Source organism: Ostrinia furnacalis, unplaced genomic scaffold, assembly GCF_004193835.3.
Source record: "Ostrinia furnacalis isolate ACB-3 unplaced genomic scaffold, ASM419383v2 OfSCF1042, whole genome shotgun sequence".
NCBI lineage: Eukaryota > Metazoa > Arthropoda > Insecta > Lepidoptera > Crambidae > Ostrinia > Ostrinia furnacalis.
Genome location: NW_021131281.1, coordinates 749,230 through 772,520, shown reverse-complemented (window position 1 = coordinate 772,520; position 23,291 = coordinate 749,230). Strand labels below are relative to the sequence as shown.

General features: G+C 40.5%; 1 protein-coding gene across 4 annotated transcripts; it reads left to right on the top strand.

Annotated features, from left to right (window-relative positions):
- Window positions 1-1,434: 1,434 nt before the first annotated feature.
- LOC114350973 (leucyl-cystinyl aminopeptidase) lies at window positions 1,435-23,138 on the top strand. 4 transcript variants are annotated; one of them, XM_028301981.1, is made up of 15 exons: window positions 1,435-1,617; window positions 2,583-3,238; window positions 3,482-3,637; window positions 3,889-4,209; window positions 5,642-5,825; window positions 6,396-6,631; window positions 7,387-7,567; window positions 9,959-10,157; window positions 11,630-11,904; window positions 12,442-12,632; window positions 13,813-13,980; window positions 15,144-15,240; window positions 17,708-17,824; window positions 20,352-20,499; window positions 22,045-22,249. In XM_028301981.1, exons 1-15 carry the CDS (start codon window positions 1,435-1,437, stop codon window positions 22,203-22,205), a joined length of 3,273 nt encoding a protein of 1,090 aa, XP_028157782.1. In that variant the 3' UTR covers window positions 22,206-22,249. The 4 variants fall into 4 exon arrangements, with proteins under 4 accessions (XP_028157782.1, XP_028157781.1, XP_028157783.1 ...); XM_028301980.1 differs by having other exon boundaries at window positions 15,144-15,273; window positions 17,741-17,824; XM_028301982.1 differs by lacking the exon at window positions 17,708-17,824 and having other exon boundaries at window positions 15,144-15,357; window positions 22,045-23,138.
- Window positions 23,139-23,291: the final 153 nt, after the last annotated feature.

Below are 23,291 nucleotides of genomic sequence, written 5' to 3'. Positions count from 1 at the left end.
TTCCGTTTCATTTACCTACACGGAAAGGTAATAGTTAATATTTTAACGATAAAATTCTTAAAAAATCATAAATTGTATTCAAAAGAAATTATTTATTAAAGGCAAAACATCAAGTCCCGACAGGCGCGCGCGTGACACTCGACTGATATAATACCCGCCGGCGGGGCGCTTCGCTGTAGGTAATTATCGGATGTACCGCGCGGAGTGAGCCAGGCCTGGTCATACCCAACTTCTGGCCGAGGGGGAANGTATTGTATTATCTGTGCTCTGACGCTCGGATTCGGATTTGGCGGGCTTGAGTTTCGCGGGTTCGCGCGCTCACTCGGCGCGCTCTTTTCAACGGCCGCCGCGCTTTGTGATCCGCGGAACTCGACCTTATTGACCAGTCGCGCCCTTTGCCTCGACGCGTGCGAACGAGCTATCGTTTTAATGGTTATAAATTATTAATGTAACTCGGCCACTACACACGTTAATTATTTTTTTAAACGTTTTGTGCGTCAGAGTTGATGGAAATAATTTTAAAATATTATTGTTTTGTATACAAACGAATACCTACACCTGTAAGTTTCAAGGTTCATTATGTACGACTTAGTATCTATTTAGAGTCTGTGAACATAATAATATGAAATCGAATGGGAAAACAATCGGCAATAACAATCAGTGTTGTTTCTGAAAATGACTTGAGTCGTTATTACTTTTATCAATAACTTTACCTACTTATACCTAATCGGAGTAAGTAACTACTAGGTACCTATTAATGACTAACTAATAATTTAGAATAGTAAATTGTTTTTATTTATGAAATACTGCAATGAACAGTAGGTACAATGTATCTCGAGCTTTTTATGATTTTATTTAAAAGTCCAAAAATCAAATCCGGGTGTTTTATCGGCTAATATCTTGTTCAGGATAATTAATGAATATAATTTTCCACTTTAATTGCTATAATATTCAATCACAAGGAGGTACATCTTAAGCACATGAGTAGGTATGCCTATATGAGTATGTGACTTAGCTATGTATGAATTTAATCTGCTTCTGCATAATCCCGGATATCCGGGACAGGGACGAATTTGAAACCTTAAGGAGATACTTAGGACCTAAGTAACTACTTTAAGGATTAATTAAAAGAGTTTTATGTAACTTACAAATGAAATATAAGTTTTTTTTTGTAATTTCTTTTTTGTAAAGCAAGCAATAAACGATTTTTTATTATTTATTATTATTAAATGAAAAACTGGAATAGGAGATACAGAACTTTACCATAAAAGATAATGATTTTATCAAAGCGATCGATAAATTATCGAGAGGTTCTTATATCCTACATATTCCTACCTAACACAGTTACTGCGTTTCCTTAACATGTTTGGTTGCCGTTATTTATTATTTAGGACTTCATTTAATTTTGTCCTTATTCCAGGATGAGTGACCACCATGACGCTTTCCACGAGCCGGCAGCAGTTCCTGGCGTACGAGTCTCAAACCCCTGAAGATATCCAATATGGCCGCCGTGGGGGCATCTTCATCTCCACCTGCGTCTGTGTGCTGTCCATCATCAGCGCTGTTATACTAGCTGTGCTGGTCGGAGTCATTGTATACTTCATCACCTATTACAAGGTAAGACTTGCGTATGACTTTGTGTACTAGACTACCGCCTGGAGAAGTCACATGGCCACACCCGTGCTAGATTTAAGCAAATTAAATAATAGTTCTAATACGTTATCATTTTAATCCTGGCCCTAAAGTTCATTTTTAACGTGACTCCGATCTATCGCGTTTCGCGTATTAATCTTCGAGTGTTTTTATAAACCTAAAGTTTTTATTTAAAACATAAACAAACGTCTAAAGTTCACTACATAAATTAATTGTAAATAATGATAATTACATTACAGAATTAAATATCATTCTTTTGCTGAATTTTAATCAGTTCCGAAATCGAATGTTGATTGAACTCTGATTTCATAATTTTAACCTTTGACATCGTTTGTTCAGGGGCCGTAAAAAACTAAAAAAGTCTAACGTCAAAATGACAGGCGAAAAGTTGTGCGGTTTTATTTTCGTGATGTAAATTTGAAATTTTATTAATTTTAGAGGAACAAATACCAAAATGTGTGGCTTTAAATGTACTAAAGTTATAATTGTATAGTTTACATTTAATTTTAACAGTGATAAGCCTTAGTTAAACGTGAAAATGTGGTCGAAAGTATTCATCATCGTAGTTTTAGTAATCGTCGCTTTTATAAATGGAAATAAAATTGTAAGTACAAATTGTGAACTCAAACTCCTATATTGAATATTACACTACATTTCAAGAATAAATTCCATGCTATTCTCGTACTTAAATGAATGTACAAGAGTGTTATTTGGACCATGTGTGTTATCTTGTTTTGATTTACTTTTCCTTGTTCCCTATGTTCTGAAATACCCAAAGACTTTGATTTATTGCGATTTTATATTGCAGTTTTAATTAATTAAATTTTACCCCTTTTAATTTATTTAAATATCTCTATTCTATTTTTTTTAAATAAACTAACAATAAAATTGTAATTCTAAAACATTATTGTTTATTTTGTTATTTTCAGGTGGCTCAGGAGACATCAACATCTGAATTCTGGGATGATACGGAACCATTCGGTGCCAGTGGGCCTTCTCCAGAGCTGAGACTGCCCTCTAGTGTAGTCCCAAGCTTCTACCGACTCAAACTGCACACAGACTTAGAGAGCTCTAACTTCACCGGAGAAGTATACATCACTATTCGGGCCAATAAACCAGTAAAAGAAATCATATTACACTCAAAAAACCTCAGTATTAACGGAAATGCCAGACTCACTGAACAGATTTATGAGAAAGTTGAAATGCTTCATGACAGAACGAAACGTCAGATTAATGAGACAGCTGTAGACAGCAATGTAACTGCAAGTATTAATGAGTCAGAAATTATTACGACTACAGCGAATGTGTTGGCTGAAAATGTGACAGAAGCTATAGAAACAACTACGCAAATAGTGACTGAACCACCTGTTGCTCCGGTAGATACTCAAGTGACACATAGCAGCGTGCGTAATATAAAAATACTGTCAATAATAGAAGCTACCGGTGACAGACTGATCTTAAAATTGGAAACAGCACTCACTCCTAATGTTGATTATACTTTAGAATTGCCATTTAGCGGTCAAATCTCAAATTCATTGACCGGTTTCTATAAAAGTACTTATAAGAATGCCAAAAATGAAACCAAGTAAGTAACTTTCTGTATTGAATTATGATTTTTTTGCAACTGATTTATTATTATTAATGTATAAAATATCTACTTATTGTGTAAAAAATTTAATAAGGAATATTGATAACAATAAAAAATATTATATTATGCAATTAGGAAACAAACAGATATAGCACAATCATGCAAAACTATGAAAGAAAGTTATTTTTGTTTCAACATCCTTATCATATCTCTATTGATTGTTGATTACATTTCTTGCAGGAAGTTGGGTGTCACCCAGTTTGAACCCACCTCAGCCAGGGCTGCGTTCCCATGTTTTGACGAGCCAGCATTCAAAGCCATGTTTGAGATCAGTATTGCACACCCAGAAAACATCAGTGTGCTTTCCAATATGAAGGTTTCTACCGAAGAGAACATGTAAGTGTATTTAATAATCAAGTTTTCTTTTTATTAATCTTGAATTTTTCAGAACTGTCCCTTTTCTCCTGATGAATACTGTGTTTAATAAATAACTCGTTAGACATCTCAACCCCCCCCCCCCCCCCTCTCTCCTGTCTCTTTCCCTTCTGTTTTTCTCTGAAGTCTTCTATTTTTGTTAACCTCTCATCTGTTAATATAATTTACAAGTTTTTAACTGAACCAAGCCAACTATTTTTTTTCTATTACAGCGCCAATGAACCTGGCTGGAAATGGACCCACTTCGACCGATCCGTTAACATGTCGACATATCTCGTCGCTTACGTTTTATCAGACTTCAAGTCCTTAGAAACCACTTACTTGAGCAAAGACAATGTAACCAAGCCCATTCGAATTTGGACCAGACCTGAGCTGATCGAAAAGGCGAACTACGCCCTGAACATCACTCCGAAACTGTTGAGTTACTATGAAGAAGTGTTTGGAGTTCCATATGCTTTGGAGAAGCTGGATCTTATCGCGATTCCGGATTTCTCCAGTGGAGCTATGGAAAATTGGGGCCTTATTACTTTTAGGTAAAGTTACTTTTCGTGTATTAAAACAGTTTTTAAGTGTAAACGGATCTAGCAATGAGGATCATTTCGATTTTTAGCTGTGAATGCAGAATTGTAGGGCTAAGAAATCCTTAATACACAGTCCAAAAATTTTTGTTCTACGACAAAAATTGACGAAGTTATGGCCAAATTACTAAAAAAGTTCACTGACCGCCCGGCGCGAGGACGATGACGTCACTATATCCGATCCGAACGCTGCCGGCGTACTGCGTGGATAGAAAATATTTTTTTCTAGCCAAACTATTAGTTTTAGAGAAAAACTTGTAATGACATTTATTCATCAGAATAAAGTAAGCTATCGATAGGTAATTTTAAAAAATAGAAATTGTTAAAAATAACGCAAAAAATCCATACGCTCATACGATTCAATGGAACGCAGAGACGCGATTGGGGTCTCCGCGGTGGTATATTTGGCGATTTATTCAAATAAAGTGTTCATAAGTGTTGTTAGAGTCATATCTTCTTCCAAGTAAAATATAAAAATGTGTAAGTATTAATTTATTTACTTCTAACAATAAGGTATAGCTGAGGCAGATACACTCTGCCTAGGCTACAAGACATTGCTATGAAGATCTACCTGTTATTTAGTTTTTCTGAGTTAAGCCTACGTACCTACCTATCTAAAAGAAAGAAAGAAAGATATTCGCCGTTCCCATGGGCGGGCCAGCTGCTGCAGGAAAGGACAGCTGCTCCCTCCTGGAAATCTATTTAATCTTAAGCCTAGAAGCTGGGTATGACTCCCCCGCCCCCCTCCTCTCCCCAGGTCATAAGCTGGGCATGACTTCCCCTCGGCCAGAAGTTGGGTATGATTTACACCCCCCCCCCACTCGGCCCGAAACTGGGTATGACTTGACCCCTCCCCCTTTTATTTTGATGAATAAATGTTATTAAAAGTTTTTTTCTAAAACTGATAGTTTAGCTGGAAAAAAATATTTTCCATCCCAATAGTACGCCGGCTGCGCTCGATTCGGATATAATGACGTCACGCGGCCCTGCGTACGTTGACTTTTAGCGGCAAAAACGGCCTATGTTTATTACTTAATATCTTCGTAAGTAATGGTCCGATTTGGATAATTCAAAAAGATATATCTTTCTTATGTCTTAAAGATTAACGTAGATACTAGTTTTATTGAATTTTCTACAACAGTACTGATCCTCATTGGAGGATGAAAGCAGCAATTAGAAGGACTAGTCGCCTGCTGTCATAAACCGAGGGCCTAAAGTTTAAACAAGTAAAACTTAAAATTATTTCAAATACAGGCTAGCAAACAGATGGTTAACTTTACGCCTGCACTACTTCTTCCACATTACCAGGCAAAGAAAGAAAGAAATGCCCAGAAAAGTTTATTAAATTGTTTTTTATAATTCACTAATTTCTCTCTTCCTATTGTAGGGAAACCACGCTTCTTTTCGACGAAGCGGAAAGCGTTCCCCGCGACAAGCAAAACGTCGCCATCGATATAGCTCACGAACTAGCTCACCAGTGGTTCGGCAACCTCGTCACCATGAGGTGGTGGACTGATCTCTGGCTTAACGAAGGATTTGCGACGTACATCGAATACCTAGGAGTGGACCACGTAAGTGTTATTTACCTTATATTTGACGCTACAAGCTATTAATTTGAGCTTTAGATAGGTACCGCTGATATCAAAATTGCTGCTGACATAGCTCCCAAGCACCTAAGAAAGTTAAAACTATTGAAGAAACAAAGATTACGACGTATAGTTGTTGCAATTCACGAAGACGTGTGACACTTTACACGTGTGGTGGCTCGCTACTGTTCGTTTTTTAAAAGTTTTAATAAATATTACACTATCGTTACGTAACATACATACATGTACACGTACACACACAAGTTAAGCTCACTCACCTTCGTGAGTTGCAAGAACTTTACCTACATCAAATCTAGCTGGATATTTGGCACTAATAGGGTTGTGTACATTTCCTATTTGACTGTCGGAACTATGACTAGATAATTTTTTTAAGAAGTTCTGTCTTGATTTATTAGATTCAAGTCATCATCAGGTCAGAGGCAAATGGAGAATTTGGCCTACACTCCCCACGTTCGCCAGACCTGATGTTTGCATTTATTCCTCCCTTAGCCCCCTCTTACGACTTGCTTATTTAATGTTTATTTAATTTTCTAGATCGAACCAGAATGGAACATGTTCGAATCCTTCGGGCGCGACAAGATGGATCTCCTCAGATCCGACGCGCTCAAAAACACTTCGCCCGTGTCCCGCAAAGTCATCGATGCGTCCGAAATATCGCAGAAGTTCGACGAGATATCGTATAGCAAAGGAGCCAACTTAATACGCATGCTGAATCATACGATATCGGAGGAGCTGTTCCATAAAGGACTGGTGATTTATTTGAATGATTGGTAAGACATTTTATTAGGACTTTTTTTTATTAAACATAGTCATAGGCGTGTTCTGGGTTGTTTAGTCATACACACTACACTTACAGGTATTACGATAAATAAAATTAAAATAGCATAATTGCTTTTCTCTTTATTTAGCTTAGATTCATTTCGTCTCATCTCTGATAATTTTTCTCCTTCGTTCTGCCTTCTTTTTTTGTGAACTTTTTGAACTACTCTTCTTTTGCTGTATGTAGTGTTTAAAAGTCTCTGAATTTTATAAGAGGAACTAGCTTTCCGCCCGCGGCTTCGCCCGCGTGGAATTTTGTCTGTCACAGAAAAACTTTATCGCGCGCGTCCCTGTTTCAAAAACCGGGATAAAAACTATCCTATGTTCTTTCCCGGGACTCAAACTATCTCTATGCCAAATTTCATCAAAATCGGTTGCGAGGTTTAAGCGGGAAAGCGTAACAGACAGACAGACAGACAGACAGACAGACAGAGTTACTTTCGCATTTATAATATTAGTTGGGATGTTGCATTACGTTCGATCCAAATCCGTAAAAATACGTATCTAGAAAACTAACTAAAGTAATCAGATGACAGATATCGGATCTAGTGCGTAAATTAGTTACAAATTGTTCTACGACTAGTAACTCCGCACCGAATTTTCACAGATTCGGATCGGGCTTATTACAGAATTGCTCTTCTTGTATTAAGCCACTCAGGCTCCCGTAGCTTCAATTGAAACTCAAAACCAACAAATATACTTTCAGGAAATACACAAACGCCGAAGAAAATGACCTATGGCAGGCCATGGAGAAAGCCACGCGGACGGACCCAACACTGAAAGACTTATCCGTAGTGAACTTCATGAACACTTGGACGCGACAGGCCGGTTACCCCGTTGTCAAGGTCAACAGGAACTACGAGAAAGGCCTCATTGAGATTGAACAGGTTAGTATTATTGTAGTAGACGCAATAGTCAATTGACGTTCTTTTTACGAGCTGTCAAAAAAACGGGACTATTCCCATCTCTCGTTCCCACCGCTGCAACTCCTGTGTAGCCAGGATCTACAGCTTGACCTCTAATTTAAGTTGTTATTTATTTGTAACGCTTTTAATACTCGCATCAAATAAATACTTTCTTTCTTTCTTTCTAATAAAAACTCAACAAGTTTAGGTCAAGTTTGTCCCGGGGGAAAGTTATGAGCTGTCAAGAGCAAATCTCGCGTAGATTTTGTTTGAAAAAGAGAACTATGACGTCATCAAGTCGCAAATACATCGTTCTTTCAAACCAAAATCTTCCGGTACTGTACGAAGACTTCCCCCAAGGATTACCACAACAACCAGTCCTGCCATATCCAGGTGCCTCCCATGACCATCGCCAGATCGTCGGTACACCTAGTGCAGCGGTTCCCAAACTTATTTAGTCTACTGCCCACTTTGAGAATAAATTATTTTTAGCGCCCCCCATTTTTGTAGTCAAGAGTCGAGCTCAGTCGGTGTCTAAAGGTCCTCCTAGTAGATGATATTATAAATCGCCTCCCAAGCCTCTACACAACGTCCCGATTTTTTTTCTGGGTCTCTTACCGCCCCCCTTTAAGCCTGCAGCGCCCACAAGGGGGCGTTATCGCCCACTTTGGGAAAGACTGACCTAGTGGAAGGCCTGCCTACACTACGTAATCCTCCGTGGTCGCCATTCGAGAACTTCCACTCAGTATCGCCAACTGGTGAGCGGTGAAGCGGTAGGAGGACTATTGCATTTGCACTCTTCTGGATGGCGCCATTGTAGAGTAGGGTCATAACAATCGCCAATGGTGCCAACTGCATAAAAATGACTACATCCGCCCAGTGGATCATTAACATGACTAAAGTACGGCCAACTAGCAGCGATACAAAAGGTCGATACGACTGTCGATTTGACAATACACCGTGTTACTTTGCATTCTTGCCATATTCACAGAGATAAAAGTAGGGAACAATACCTATTATTTAAGATAAACAAGAGACTCCCATAAAGAAAGTACACTAAGATTTTAGTAAATTTGGTTTTTCAGTACAAATTGGAATAAACCCATTTTGTCTCGCACGTTCTACAGGTGCAAGTGGAATAAACTAAGTGGGCGTGGCCTAGTTCTTAATAATCTGTTGTTTTATGGCTCTGGGTACCAGCCTTTTTATCCAGTCATAATAATTATTTTAAAATACTCTTCAGTTGATTTCAGATTTTCCTTTCTACTTTACGGGCTTAGGACCGTCAAAAATACGTAATAATTATTAGGGTTTTAATTAATTTTAACATTTTACCCTATTTTTACAAATTAATAAATTAAGTATGAAATGAAATCACCTTATTCACAATTAATTATTTATTTATAAGTTCCTACTTACAAAGTTTACGTACTGCGAAGCAAGTGTTCAAAGTGTCCTCCTTTCTGATGAAGGCACAGTCTAGCACGGCGAAGCGTAGGTTTTTCGCTTTAGTTTTCGCAACACATAAACGTTTTGTCTCACAGTTTCACTAAAACAATCCTTTCATGTAACGCGTTTACACTGTTTATCTCTTCTGCGCATACCAGTCGTTTCAAGTCACTCCAAAAATCCATTGGTGTCAGGTCCGAGGATCGTGGTGGCCAAGCTACTGGACCACTCGTCCAATCCACTGTTCACCAAACGTATTATTCGCGCACTTGACGTCCTTATTGTGGGGGAGCACCATCCTGCTGGTAGTAGAGCATTTGGTGTAACGCTAAGGGTACGTCATCAAGCATTTCGTCTAAGACGTCTTGCAGACACTCCAAGCACCATTTTGATTAAATTATTCGTTGTTTGAATACACTTCAGACATTTTTGTATTATTTATAACGTGATTTGTGATTGATGGATTTCTCAGTTTTTTACAAGTGTCAAAAAGACATTTTAAAGACAATAGATTGCAATAGATATTTAAAAATACAATAAAAAGTAAAAAAGTCTTCATCGCCATCGCCAACAAGTGATGTGCATGCGTTACGATAATTAGTGATGTGTTTAACAGATTGTCGATAAAATAAAATACTCAAGATTAAAAAAAAAAATTCGGGCATTATTTTTTTACGGATTTGTGTTCAGTATCAGTAATATAGTAACCTCTGTAAATATGGCAAGAATGCAAAGTAACACCCTGTATATTCTGTCTTTTCCCATCTTGTGTATTTGTCGTAATGTCTTGTTCTCCCCCCAAAATATGTCAAAGTCAGACGGGTTCACCCATGACATTGGGTTTGTTTACATTTGGTATCGCTTCTCGTTGGCCGTACCTACTTTAAGCAAATACTGATACCATAAACTTTTTATGTCTTTTAGAAACTCTTCACTAGCGCCTTAGACCCGTACCAGAAGATGTTAGACCAACTCTGGCACATCCCCATCAGTTATACCGGCATGGACACTCCAAAAGACCAGTGGAACACCAAACCAAGGACTTGGTTGAAGAATCGTTTCCAAGTAGTCTCGGTGCCGGTCAACAGCACAGAAGCCTTGTACGTGAACGTCGATGCTATTGGTGAGTAAAAACAATGTTCCTGATAAGTCCCTGATAGACTATCAGGAACTTATCTGGCAGATAACAGTTCTGGCACATCCCCATCAGTTATATCGGCATGGACACTCCTAAAGACCAGTGGAGTACCAAACCAAGGACTTGGTTGAAGGATCGTTTCCAAGTCGTCTCAGTACCTGTCAACAGCACAGAAGCTTTATACGTGAACGTCGATGCTATTGGTGAGTAACAAAGTCCCTGATAGGCTATCAGGAACTTATCTGGCAGATATCAGCTCTGGCACATAATATCAGTTATACCGGCATGGACACTCCTAAAGACCAGTGGAGTACCAAACCAAGGACCTGGTTGAAGAATCGTTTCCAAGTCGTCTCAGTACCGGTCAACAGCACAGAAGCTTTATACGTGAACGTCGATGCTATTGGTGAGTAAAAGGTTGTTGGTAGGATATCAGGAACTTATCTGGCAGATATCAGCTCTGGCACATCCCCATCAGTTATACCGGAATGGACACTTCTAAAGACCAGTGGAATACCAAACCCAGAACTTGGTTGAAGAATCGTTTCCAAATCGTCTCAGTATCAGTCACCAGTACAGAAGCTTTGTACGTGAATGTCGACGCTATTGGTGAGTAACAAAGTCCCTGATAGGCTGTCAGGAACTTATCTGACAGATAACAGTTCTGGCACACCCCCATCAGTTATAACGGCATGGACACTCCTAAAGACCAGTGGAGTACCAAACCAAGGACTTGGTTGAAGGATCGCTTCCAAGTCGTCTCGGTGCCCGTCAACAGTACAGAAGCTTTGTACGTGAATGTCGATGCTATTGGTGAGTAAAAACAATGTTCCTGATAAGTCCCTGATTGACTATCAGGAACTTATCTGGCAGATATCAGCTCTGGCACATAATATCAGTTATACCGGCATGGACACTCCTAAAGACCAGTGGAGTACCAAACCAAGGACCTGGTTGAAAGACCGCTTCCAAGTCGTCTCAGTGCCCGTCAACAGCACGGAAGCTTTGTACGTGAACATTGACGCTATTGGTGAGTAACAAAGTTCCTGATAAAGTCCCTGATAGACTATCAGGCATATCCCAATCAGCTACACTGGCATAGACACTTCTAGAGACCAGTGGAACACCAAACACTGAATCTGGCTCAAAGACCGTTTTCGAATCGTCTCGGTGCCGATTAAAAGCACCGAGGCTTTTCTCGTAAACATCGACGCTATTGGTGAGTGAAATGAAAGGTTCCTGGTATCAGGAACTTATCTATCAGATAAAATATAACCTTAGGAGCCAGTTTTAAAGGTCCTGAATCCTGTATAATGTCCCTGATGACCTATCAAGAACTTATCCATCAGATAAATTACACCTTTACCACAGGTTTTAGATAGAAATAAAATCTTGATACTATGCTGTACAAGTGCTGGCTTTACTCAAAAAAAATAATGGCATTCGTTTGTCATCAGGTTACTACCGCGTGAATTACGACAAGAAGAACTGGGAGCTACTGTCAGCAGCTCTCAAGTCTGGGAAAGTCCAGTCTCCCATCACGAAGGCACAGCTCATTGACGACGCCTTCAACCTGGCTAAAGCTTCGCAGCTAAACTACAGCTATGCCCTGGGTCTGACTACCTGCGTTATGAATGGAGAAGATTCGAAGATTGTCTGGGATTTGTTATTGAATAACATGGGCTTCTTGAAGTTCAATCTGAAGGCTACCGCTGGATTTGTGTATTTCCAGGTGAGATTTTGGTGTTTACTTTTTCAATCCATTTACTATATTCAAACCAAACACAATACTACCACCTATGTTATCTGTGGTATCGCGATAGGCGTGAGCTATATGGAGTAAGTTGCTTGTTTCCAGGAAAAATGTGGATGTTTAATAAAACATTCGCTGACAAGACAATAGTAAAACAAAAATGTCTGAATATGGAGTTAGTTTGTTTGAACTTTTTCCACAATAGGGTTTGACACCACCAATCAACTAACTTCCTTTTCATTAGCTGTGAAAACGCTATTATCTCATCGATTATTGTATGGCAATTCAAGCCGATGACGTCACTATTCCAAGAGACATAAAGCCTCTGGATGCCAACTTAATTGACTGACTATTCCTTTCAGAGCAATCCAAAATTCAAAACTAACACAGTGATGTTCTTACGTTTATTAATCAGAAAACATACCAACCGAATTGAGAACCTCCTTTGGTTGAAGTCTGTTAAAAATAAGTAATCTGGAAATATTTAAATTACCAGCATCTTAATTAATCCCCCAGGACTACATGCGTATAATCCTCAAGAAACAACTGGAGAAGTTGAACTACGGTCTGAACAAGCCTCGCGACGACAACGAGGCCCTGCTCATAGAGAACCTGCTTATGTGGGAGTGCTTTGTAGAGTCGCCGCGGTGTCTCAACTGGGCCCGGACAGAATTTGACAAGTGGATGAGCAACCCTGCTGTCAACCCGTAAGTAAATCGGCTATACAATGCTACTCCGACAAACGTTACTTTGACACTACGTTACTCCGACACTACTGAATATCGACATGACTTTACTCCGACACTACACTACTCAGACAAAGGCAAATAATATCCTTTGTCTGAGTAGTGTAGTATCGAAGCTACCATTACTTCAAAGAAAAATATTCGGCAATGGATTTTGAACTTTCTGTCTGACTGACAAGGTTCAAATTTGTACAAAACTCTTGCACCATTGACTGTTGATCCCCGCGCTATATCACGTGGGCCTGGACGGATTTTGACAAGTGGATGAGCAACCCTGCTGTCAACCCGTGAGTAAAATACATCAACCTACCAATGTCGAGTTCTGCAATGGATTTTGAACTTTATGTCTGAGTGATAAGGTTTGAATTTGTCCAAATCCTTCACTTCCTTGACTCTGTTGGTCCTCACGCTGCTTCACGTGGGCCCGGATGGAGTTTGACAAGTGGATGTGCAACCCTGCTGTCAACCCGTGAGTAAAGCAAAGCAAGCTGTCATAGAGATAATTCTACAGGATTTTGAAGTTTATGTCTTAGACCTAAGATTCAAAATCAGCTAAAGCTACCATTTCTTCAAAGAAAATTAATCGGCAGCAGATTTTTAACTTTATATCTTACAATTAAGGTTTAAAATCATATAAATCTCTTGTGCCCTTGACTCTATTGGTCAGCACTGCGCCACTGCCTCGCGTGTTCGCGGATTTGATTTTTGACATGCAAACAGTACTTCGTGGTAATAAGCGTCGCGAACGCAATGACACGTGTCACGTGTGACTTGAACGACAGTTAGTTCGTTATTTACTGATCAAACTTTGACAGACAGCATACTATCTTAATGTTCATGTATACGTACGATAATTAGTGGTGTGTTTAACAAATTGTCGATAAAATAAGATACTCAAGATAAAAACAAAATTTAGGGCATTATTTTTTTACTGATTCGTGTTCAGTGTCAGTAATATAGCTCTAAATTACCTCTGTAAATATGGCAAGAATGCAAAGTAACACCGTGTATTTACAAGCTTTATATTGACTTCACTTGTTAGTATGTGTGGGACAAATCTTGCAACTGAATTTAAGACCAGTTCTCCTCAACCGATGGAGCTGAAATTTGGTATACTTATTTTATCTTCTTCTTTACCCAGGATCCCAAGCTACCTGCGCTCGCTAGTATACAGCGTGGCGCTTAAGTACGGCAGCCGGCGCGAGTTCGACTTCCTATGGGGCGTGTTCCAGTCGTCAGCCGATCCTACCGTCAAGAGCCTGGCCATCAACAGCCTGCCTTCCACCAGGGAGGAGGGGCTTATCACTATGTAAGTACTAAAGCCCGGTCTGTGAGCACGTAGAGTTTTGTCCAATGACCCCAAGCTGTCCTTATCGCTCGCGCGTAATTATATTGCTGTCGCGACTGTGCGACGGGCGCCCGCAGTGAGTGTGCGAGCGCGACAGCAACATAATTACGCGCGAGCGATAAGGATGGGTAGCTTGGAGTCATTGGACAAAATTCTACGTGCTCACAGACCAGACTATAGTGTAAAAATTTGACACTAGGTTGGAGGTGGCGTTATGGCCTAACTGTTTTGCGATTCGCGGACAACTGGCGGCGTGGGGCGAGTGTCAGTAAGGTTGAAAGTCGCGCAGCAAAATCGCACCACTCCCGCGCTCGTCCAAATTTTTGCGCGGAGTATTGGAGTATTCGAATGGCCATTACACTAGCTTTTCCGCGCTTTGTTATAATACGTGTGTTCCCCTTCCAAAACCGAGAAATAAATCTTTCCTATCGATCCTACGGTCAAGAGCCTAGCCATCAACAGCCTGCCTTCCACTAGGGAGGAGGGGCTTATCACTATGTAAGTACCAGCTTTTATGCTTGTGATTGTGACAGTTTTTGTAATGCGCGTCTCAATTTCAAAAAAATCTTTTCTACCGATCTATCGATCCTTCGGTCAAGAGCATGGCCATCAACAGCCTGCCTTCCACTAAGGAAAAGAGGTTTATTACCATGTGAGTAGCTCTTACCCGTGACTTTGTCCGCATGGTTTTGGTCTGACTGTAAAATCATACAAGCTTTTTCCCACAACTCAGTCCGCATGGATTTCGGTCTGTCATAAAATGTCCTTTTCCCGCGCATTAAAAAAGCGGGATAAACTATCTCTAGACTCATCTAAATTGATTCAGTGATTGTGACTTATCAGTTGGCGCCACTATGGGGAAAGATCCCGTCATTAGCCAGTGGCTTAACAATGACGTCAACTGGTGAACACTGGAGCAGTATTAAGACTCGCATTTTCAATCACTAGGGCGGTACCACTGGCGACTAAGGTCAAGGAAATATCACTGATCAGTGGCGCCACCTAGTAAGCGCAAAAACAGTAGCTCTCTTACGTACGACATACGCCGGCTACGTAAATGATTCCAATGTAGGTTTAATGACATGTATTTTTGCTCGAAACTATACATCCTCTATTTCCTCCAGGCTCCTAGAAAAAAGCATCACCGAAATACCCAAGCAGTACGCGATCGCAGTATGGAGTTTCGACGCCACCGCCGCCACGGCAATCGCGCAAGACTTCCTCATCAACAACTTCCAAAGAGTCTACGACAAGTTTACGCAAATGGATGCCTTCATGTTCCCCGCTGTGCTAAGCGGAGCATTTGGCTTTATATCGCATACTGATGAGCTCAATAAGGTAAGGTATTTTGAACTTTAAGCCGTTGTAATACGACGCGGCTGCGGCCACGGCCTTTCTTCGTCAGTAACTTCCAAAAAGTCTACGACAACTTTACGCAGATGGATGCGTTTATGTTCCCCGCTGTACTGAGCGGAGCATTTGGCTTTATATCGCACACCGATGAGCTCAATAAGGTGAGGCATTTTGAACTTTAAGCCATTGTAATACGACGCGGCTGCGGCCACGGCCTTTCTTCGTCAGTAACTTCCAAAGAGTCTACGACAAGTTCACGCAAATGGATGCCTTCATGTTCCCCGCTGTGCTAAGCGGAGCATTCGGCTTTATATCGCATACTGATGAGCTTAATAAGGTAAGGCATTTTGAACTTTAAGCCGTTGAAATACGACACGGTTGTCACCCAAGACTTCCCCGTCAACAACTTTCAAAGAGTCTACGACAAGTTTACGCAAATGGATGCCTTCATGTTCCCAGTTGTGCTAAGCGGAGCATTTGGCTTTATATCGCACACTGATGAGCTCAATAAGGTGAGGCATTTTGAACTTTAAGCCGTTGTAATACGACGCGTCTGCGGCCACGGCCTTTCTTCGTCAGTAATTTCCAAAGAGTCTACGACAACTTAACGCAGATAGATAACTTCATATTCCCCGCTGTACTGAATGGAGCATTTGGCTTTATATCGCACACTGATGAGCTCAATAAGGTAAGGCATTTTGAACTTTAAGCCATTGTAATACGACGCGGCTGCGGCCACGGCCTTTCTTCGTCAGTAACTTCCAAAGAGTCTACGACAAGTTCACGCAAATGGATGCCTTCATGTTCCCAGCTGTACTGAGCGGAGCATTTGGCTTTATATCGCATACTGATGAACTTAATAAGGTAAGGCATTTTGAACTTTAAGCTGTTGTAATACGACGCGTCTGCGGCCACGGCCTTTCTTCGTCAGTAACTTCCAAAGAGTCTACGACAAGTTCACGCAAATGGATGCCTTTATGTTCCCGCTGTGCTAAGCGGAGCATTTGGATTTATATCGCACACTGATGAGCTCAATAAGGTGAGGCATTTTGAACTTTAAGCCGTTGTAATACGACTCAGCCGCAGCTGCGGCCTTTCTTCGTCAGTAACTTCCAAAGAGTCTACGACAAGTTCACGAAAATGGATGCCTTCATGTTCCCCGCTGTGCTAAGCGGAGCATTTGGCTTTATATCGCATACTGATGAGCTCAATAAGGTGAGGCATTTTGAACTTTAAGCCGTTGTAATATGACTCAGCCGCAGCTACGGCCTTTTTTCGTCAGTAACTTCCAAAGAGTCTACGACAAGTTTACGCAAATGGATGCCTTCATGTTCCCCGCTGTGCTAAGCGGAGCATTTGGATTTATATCGCACACCGATGAGCTCAATAAGGTAAGCCATTTTGAACTTTAAGCCGTTGTAATACAACTCAGCCGCGGCCAAGGCCGACGAGTAACTTCAGTAACTTCCTGCGAATCTAAGACAAGTTCACGCAAATGGACGCTTTTATGTTCCCCGCTGTGCTAAGCGGAGCATTCGGCTTTATATCGCACACTGATGAGCTCAATAAGGTAAGGCATTTTGAACTTTAAGCCATTGCATTACGACTCAGCCGCAGCTACGGCCTTTCTTCGTCAGTAACTTCCAAAGAGTCTACGTCAACTTTACGCAGATAGATGCCTTCATGTTCCCCGCTGTGCTAAGCGGAGCATTCGGCTTAATATCGCACACTGATGAGCTCAATAAGGTAAGCCATTTTGAACTTTAAGCCGTTGTAATACGACGCGGCTGCGGCCACGGCCTTTCTTCGTCAGTAACTTCCAAAGAGTCTACGACAAGTTCACGCAAATGGATGCCTTCATGTTCCCCGCTGTGCTAAGCGGAGCATTTGGATTTATATCGCACACTGATGAGCTCAATAAGGTAAGGCATTTTGAACTTTAAGCCGTTGTAATACGACGCGTCTGCGGCCACGGCCTTTCTTCGTCAGTAATTTCCAAAGAGTCTACGACAACTTTACGCAGATGGATGCGTTTATGTTCAACGCTGTACTGAGCGGAGCATTTGGATTTATATCGCACACTGATGAGCTCAATAAGGTGAGGCATTTTGAACTTTAAGCCGTTGTAATACGACGCAGCCGCCGCCAAGGCCGACGAGTAACTTCAGTAACTTCCTGCGAATCTAAGACAAGTTCACGCAGATGGATGCCTTCATGTTCCCCGCTGTACTGAGCGGAGCATTTGGCTTTATGTCGCACACTGATGAGCTCAATAAGGTAAGGCATTTTGAACTTTAAGCCGTTGAAATACGACAATGTTGTCACCCAAGACTTCCTCATCAACAACTTCCAAAGAGTCTACGACAAGTTCACGCAAATGGATGCCTTCATGTTCCCCGCTGTGCTAAGCGGAGCATTTGGCTTTATATCGCATACTGATGAACTTAATAAGGTAAGGCATTTTGAACTTTAAGCCATTGTAATACGACTCAGCCGCAGCTGCGGCCTTTCTTCGTCAGTAACTTCCAAAGAGTCTACGACAACTTTACGCAGATAGATGCCTTCATGTTCCCCGCTGTGCTAAGCGGAGCATTCGGCTTTATATCGCATACTGATGAGCTCAATAAGGTGAGGCATTTTGAACTTTAAGCTGTTGTAATACGACTCAGCCGCAGCCACGGCCTTTTTTCGTCAGTAACTTCCAAAGAGTCTACGACATCTTTACGCAGATAGATGCCTTCATGTTCCCCGCTGTACTGAGCGGAGCATTTGGATTTATATCGCACACTGATGAGCTCAATAAGGTGAGGCATTTTGAACTTTAAGCCGTTGTAATACGACTCAGCCGCCGCCACGGCAATCGCGCAAGACTTCCTCATCAACAACTTCCAAAGAGTCTACGACAACTTTACGCAAATGGATGCCTTCATGTTCCCCGCTGTGCTAAGCGGAGCATTTGGCTTTATATCGCACACTGATGAGCTCAATAAGGTAAGGCGTTTTGAACTTTAAGCCGTTGTATTACCACTCAGCCGCAACCACGGCCTTTCTTCGTCAGTAGCTTCCAAAGAGTCTACGACAACTTTACGCAGATAGATGCCTTCATATTCCCCGCTGTACTGAATGGAGCATTTGGCTTTATATCGCACACTGATGAGCTCAATATGATGAGGCATTTTGAACTTTAAGCCGTTGAAATACGACAATGTTGTCACCCAAGACTTTCCCGTCAACAACTTCCAAAGAGTCTACGACAAGTTCACGCAAATGGATGCCTTCATGTTCCCCGCTGTACTAAGCGGAGCATTTGGCTTTATATCGCACACCGATGAGCTCAATAAGGTGAGGCATTTTGAACTTTAAGCCACTGTAATACGACTCAGCCGCAGCTACGGCCTTTTTCGCCAGTAACTTCCAAAGAGTCTACGACAACTTTACGCAGATGGATGCCTTCATGTTCCCCGCTGTGCTAAGCGGAGCATTTGGATTTATATCGCACACGGATGAGCTCAATAAGGTAAGGCATTTTGAACTTTAAGCCATTGTAATACGTCGCAGCCGCTGCCACGGCCTTTCTTCGTCAGTAACTTCCAAAGAGTCTACGACAACTGTACGCAGATAGATGCCTTCATATTCCCCGCTGTAATGAATGGAGCATTTGGCTTTATATCGCACACCGATGAGCTCAATAAGGTAAGCCATTTTGAACTTTAAGCCGTTGTAATACGACGCGGCTGCGGCCACGGCCTTTCTTCGTCAGTAACTTCCAAAGAGTCTACGACAACTTAACGCAGATAGATGCCTTCATATTCCCCGCTGTACTGAATGGAGCATTCGGCTTTATATCGCACACTGATGAGCTCAATAAGGTAAGGCATTTTGAACTTTAAGCCGTTGCAATATGACTCAGCCGCAGCTACGGCCTTTCTTCGTCAGTAACTTCCAAAGAGTCTACGACAACTTTACGCAGATAGATGCCTTCATATTCCCCGCTGTACTGAATGAAGCATTTGGCTTTATATCGCACACTGATAAGCTCAATAAGGTAAGGCATTTTGAACTTTAAGCCGTTGTAATACGACTCAGCCGCAGCTGCGGCCTTTCTTCGTCAGTGACTTCCAAAGAGTCTACGACAAGTTCACGCAAATGGATGCCTTCATATTCCCCGCTGTAGTGAGCGGAGCATTTGGATTTATATCGCACACTGATGAGCTCAATAAGGTGAGGCATTTTGAACTTTAAGCCGTTGTAATACGACGCGGCTGCGGCCACGGCCTTTCTTCGTCAGTAACTTCCAAAGAGTCTACGACAACTTAACGCAGATAGATGCCTTCATATTCCCCGCTGTACTGAATGGAGCATTTGGATTTATATCGCACACTGATGAGCTCAATAAGGTGAGGCATTTTGAACTTTAAGCCGTTGTAATACGACGCGGCTGCGGCCACGGCCTTTCTTCGTCAGTAACTTCCAAAGAGTCTACGACAACTTAACGCAGATAGATGCCTTCATATTCCCCGCTGTACTGAATGGAGCATTTGGATTTATATCGCACCCTGAAGAGCTCAATAAGGTACTATAGACTTTCAGCTGTTAAAATAATGTTCAGACAAATAAGTTAGATCGGGACCCGGTATGTGACATTTATGGAGATTTTAATGAACACTTGACTCGTATTCGAGCCATTCATTCATTGCTAGGTGTAAAGAATCATTGCCACGCCCACTTTTCTATTTCTTGTTTTATTTGTAAAGTTGTGAATTGTCTTGATCAGTAGAAGTTTTAAGGCTATTTTTGAAACTCTAGCATTATTAACCTAAAACCCCTAATAACCAACAATATCGTAATAGCTACTTTTTACCGAACGGGTTGGATAATGAGTGGTATTTAACTAACATATTTGTATAAGGTACCCATTTGCTAACCATGTGGATCATTGTTATCTTTAAATAAATAAATTGAATTGAATATCTGTGCAGTTGAAAGCCTTCGCAACGCACCACAAGCAGCAACTGATGCCAATGTCGCAGACGCTGCAGAAGTTACTGGACACGGCCAAGCTGCGCATCAACTGGATCGACAAGTACGCGCCCAGCATCAACCAGTGGTTCCGCGATTACGTCACCAGTAAGTGATTTATACCCGTCGCTTTAAAGCAGCGGTTCCCAAACTTATTTAGTCTACTGCCCACTTTGAGAATAAATTATTTTTAGCGCCCCCCATTTTTGTAGTCAAGAGTCGAGCTCAGTCGGTGTCTAAGAATCCGCCCAAGCCTCTACACAACGTCCCGATTTTTTTTCTGGGTCTCTTACCGCCCCCCTTTAAGCCTGCAGCGCCCACAAGGGGGCGTTATCGTGCACTTTGGGAAAGACTGCTTTAAAGCATTGGACGCCATAGGGATCATCGGTGAGCCCCAAACAATAGATTTTTCTATTGAAAAAAAAATTATATATTTTATTCAGCGACACAAAACATCAAGAAAATGATTGATTGATTTCTGTTGTTTCTTGATTCTCGGCAGATATTTCTTATAATCACGCACGCGGGATTGGCATGAAATTCCGCGCCAAGGGTCACATGTAGTTTAAGTTTGTTTCTGCGAGTTGCATTTACATACTGACGAGGTCCAGTCAAAACAAACTACAGAGTTATTCATCATCATCATTTCAGCCACAGGACATCCACTCCTGAACATAGGCTTTTTTGATTTTCTACTTTCAAACATTTCACTGTCTAAAACAGTGTTTTTCAACCTGTGGGTCGCGACCCCCTGGGGGGTCGCGAAGCCTCTATAGAGGGGTCGCGAGAGGTCGTAAAAACTAACTCAGTAAAAAAAACCGGCCAAGTGCGAGTCGGGCTCGCGCACAAAGGGTTCCGTAGCAGCAAATATAACCAAAATTACAGTTAAATCAACCTATCTCAAAAACTATAAGAGATACTTTGATCAAACCAAAAATCGTTGAAAGAGTTAATTAGCATGCATCACCTCTATTTTTTTTAGAATTTTATACCCCGTAGTTATAAAAATAGAGGGGGGGGGACATACTTTTTACGACTTTGAGAGCTGATATCTCAAAAACCGTTCACTTTAAGAAAAATGTTTTTTAGAAAACTTTATATCATTTTAAAAGACCTTTCCATTGATACCCCACACGGGTATGTACATCGAAAAAAAAATTTTCATCCCTCAGTTACATGTATGGGGGGCCCCACCCCCAATTCTTTTTTTTACTATTTAGTGTCATAATTTTGTAGCGGTTCATACAACACATATTCCCATCAAATTTCATCACTGTAGTACTTATAGTTTCCGAGTAAATCGGCTGTGACAGACGGACAGACGGACAGACGGACAGACGGACAGACGGACAGACGGACATGACGAAACTATAAGGGTTCCGTTTTTGCCATTTTGGCTACGGAACCCTAAAAATCTTATAAAGATAGATTAATCCGAAATCTAATTATGCAAATGTTGTATAGATTGAAGTATTCGGTCCCTACAAACATATTTGCAACATTATAAAATGCATGAAAAAAATTGTGAACGGTCGGGGGGTCGCCAAAATTTTTTTCATACTAGGGGGGTCGTGTCATGAAAAAGGTTGAAAAACACTGGTCTAAAATATCAACACTGCGGTAAACCGCTAAAATAAATTGTGATTGTTCCAGACTCAACGACTCTAACCAATGTTACCAACACCACTACCACAGACGCCAACACACCAATTATTGGAGCCAACGGCGCCAACTCCAGTGCCAATGTTCCTGTAACGGAAAATCCTCCCGCCAATCCTGGCCTCAATATCACAGAAGTGCTTCCTAGTCAATAACTAAAGGTTTGATTTAGTCATTCAATTATCAAGTTCGAAAGGTCGGATAAAAATACAGCCGCTAAAAGTCGATATATAGATATCGATAAAAGACCTTTTGGACTGTAGCTAAATATTCGAAAATTTTACAGAAATTTTATCGAGTGTTTAACACTTTATTTGAATTTTGTTTAGGTTAAGATTATCGCTGGTTGATTTTCATCGAATAATTTAAGATCGCCCTTAATGCCTTAAAGGAGTGCGAGTGAACATTTAGAGATATTGATATTTTTAGGACAACGAAAGGGCCAAAGTTTCATTTCCATCACAATATTAATTCTATCTTGCATACTCGTAAGTTCTTAAATTAAAATATTTTTTGATAATAAAAAACTATTTTGGCAATTTTTTGCTAATCGTCGAAATCACACACTTGTTTATTATTACTTTAGAAAAATTAAAGCAAACCAGTTTGTAGATATTTGACGCAAATAAAAATAAAAACATGTTTTATTTTCTAATAATATCTTTATAGAAACATTTTAGAATTAATTTACGAAATGGCTATAAGTATCTAATAGTATAATTTATCATAAGTATGTAAGTAGGTAAAAACTACACAACGCCAAAGTGCACAGGGTGCATTTACATAATATTTAAACATAATAAATGTATTACACAAATCTAAAATAATTCTATCCATTACCTACTTATTTATTTGTACTTACAGAGAGTAATATTATTATAATAATGTATTTTGAAAGTAGTATTTTATGTGCTCTCTTAGGTGTCTTTCAATGTAAAAAATACATCATAAGTAAATACATAAAATATATTATTTATTATTATCGTTATTTTGAGGCATTTATTTATTAAGAAAGCTGTTGAATCTATGTATTATAAGCTTAAGAATATACATTAAATATTATATCGTTTTGAAAAATATAATCGAATTATTACAAAAGTCACAAAATAAAATGTTGGTCGAATACTTATTTTATTATTTATTTGTATAAGCGTTAAACTTTTGAGGCTTTTATTGAATTTATTAGATTTTGCATGTGTAAAAAGTTAAATGTAAAAATAAAAACGATTTATCATTTATTT

Excerpts from the sequence above, each read along its gene's own strand:
- LOC114350973 (XM_028301982.1), top strand. The coding sequence starts at position 1,435 with ATGACGCTTTCCACGAGCCGGCAGCAGTTCCTGGCGTACGAGTCTCAA. Across the intron at positions 1,618-2,582 it reads ACTTCATCACCTATTACAAG|GTGGCTCAGGAGACATCAAC; the intron begins GTAAGACTTGCG and ends TGTTATTTTCAG. Across the intron at positions 10,158-11,629 it reads CGTGAACGTCGATGCTATTG|GTTACTACCGCGTGAATTAC; the intron begins GTGAGTAAAAAC and ends GTTTGTCATCAG.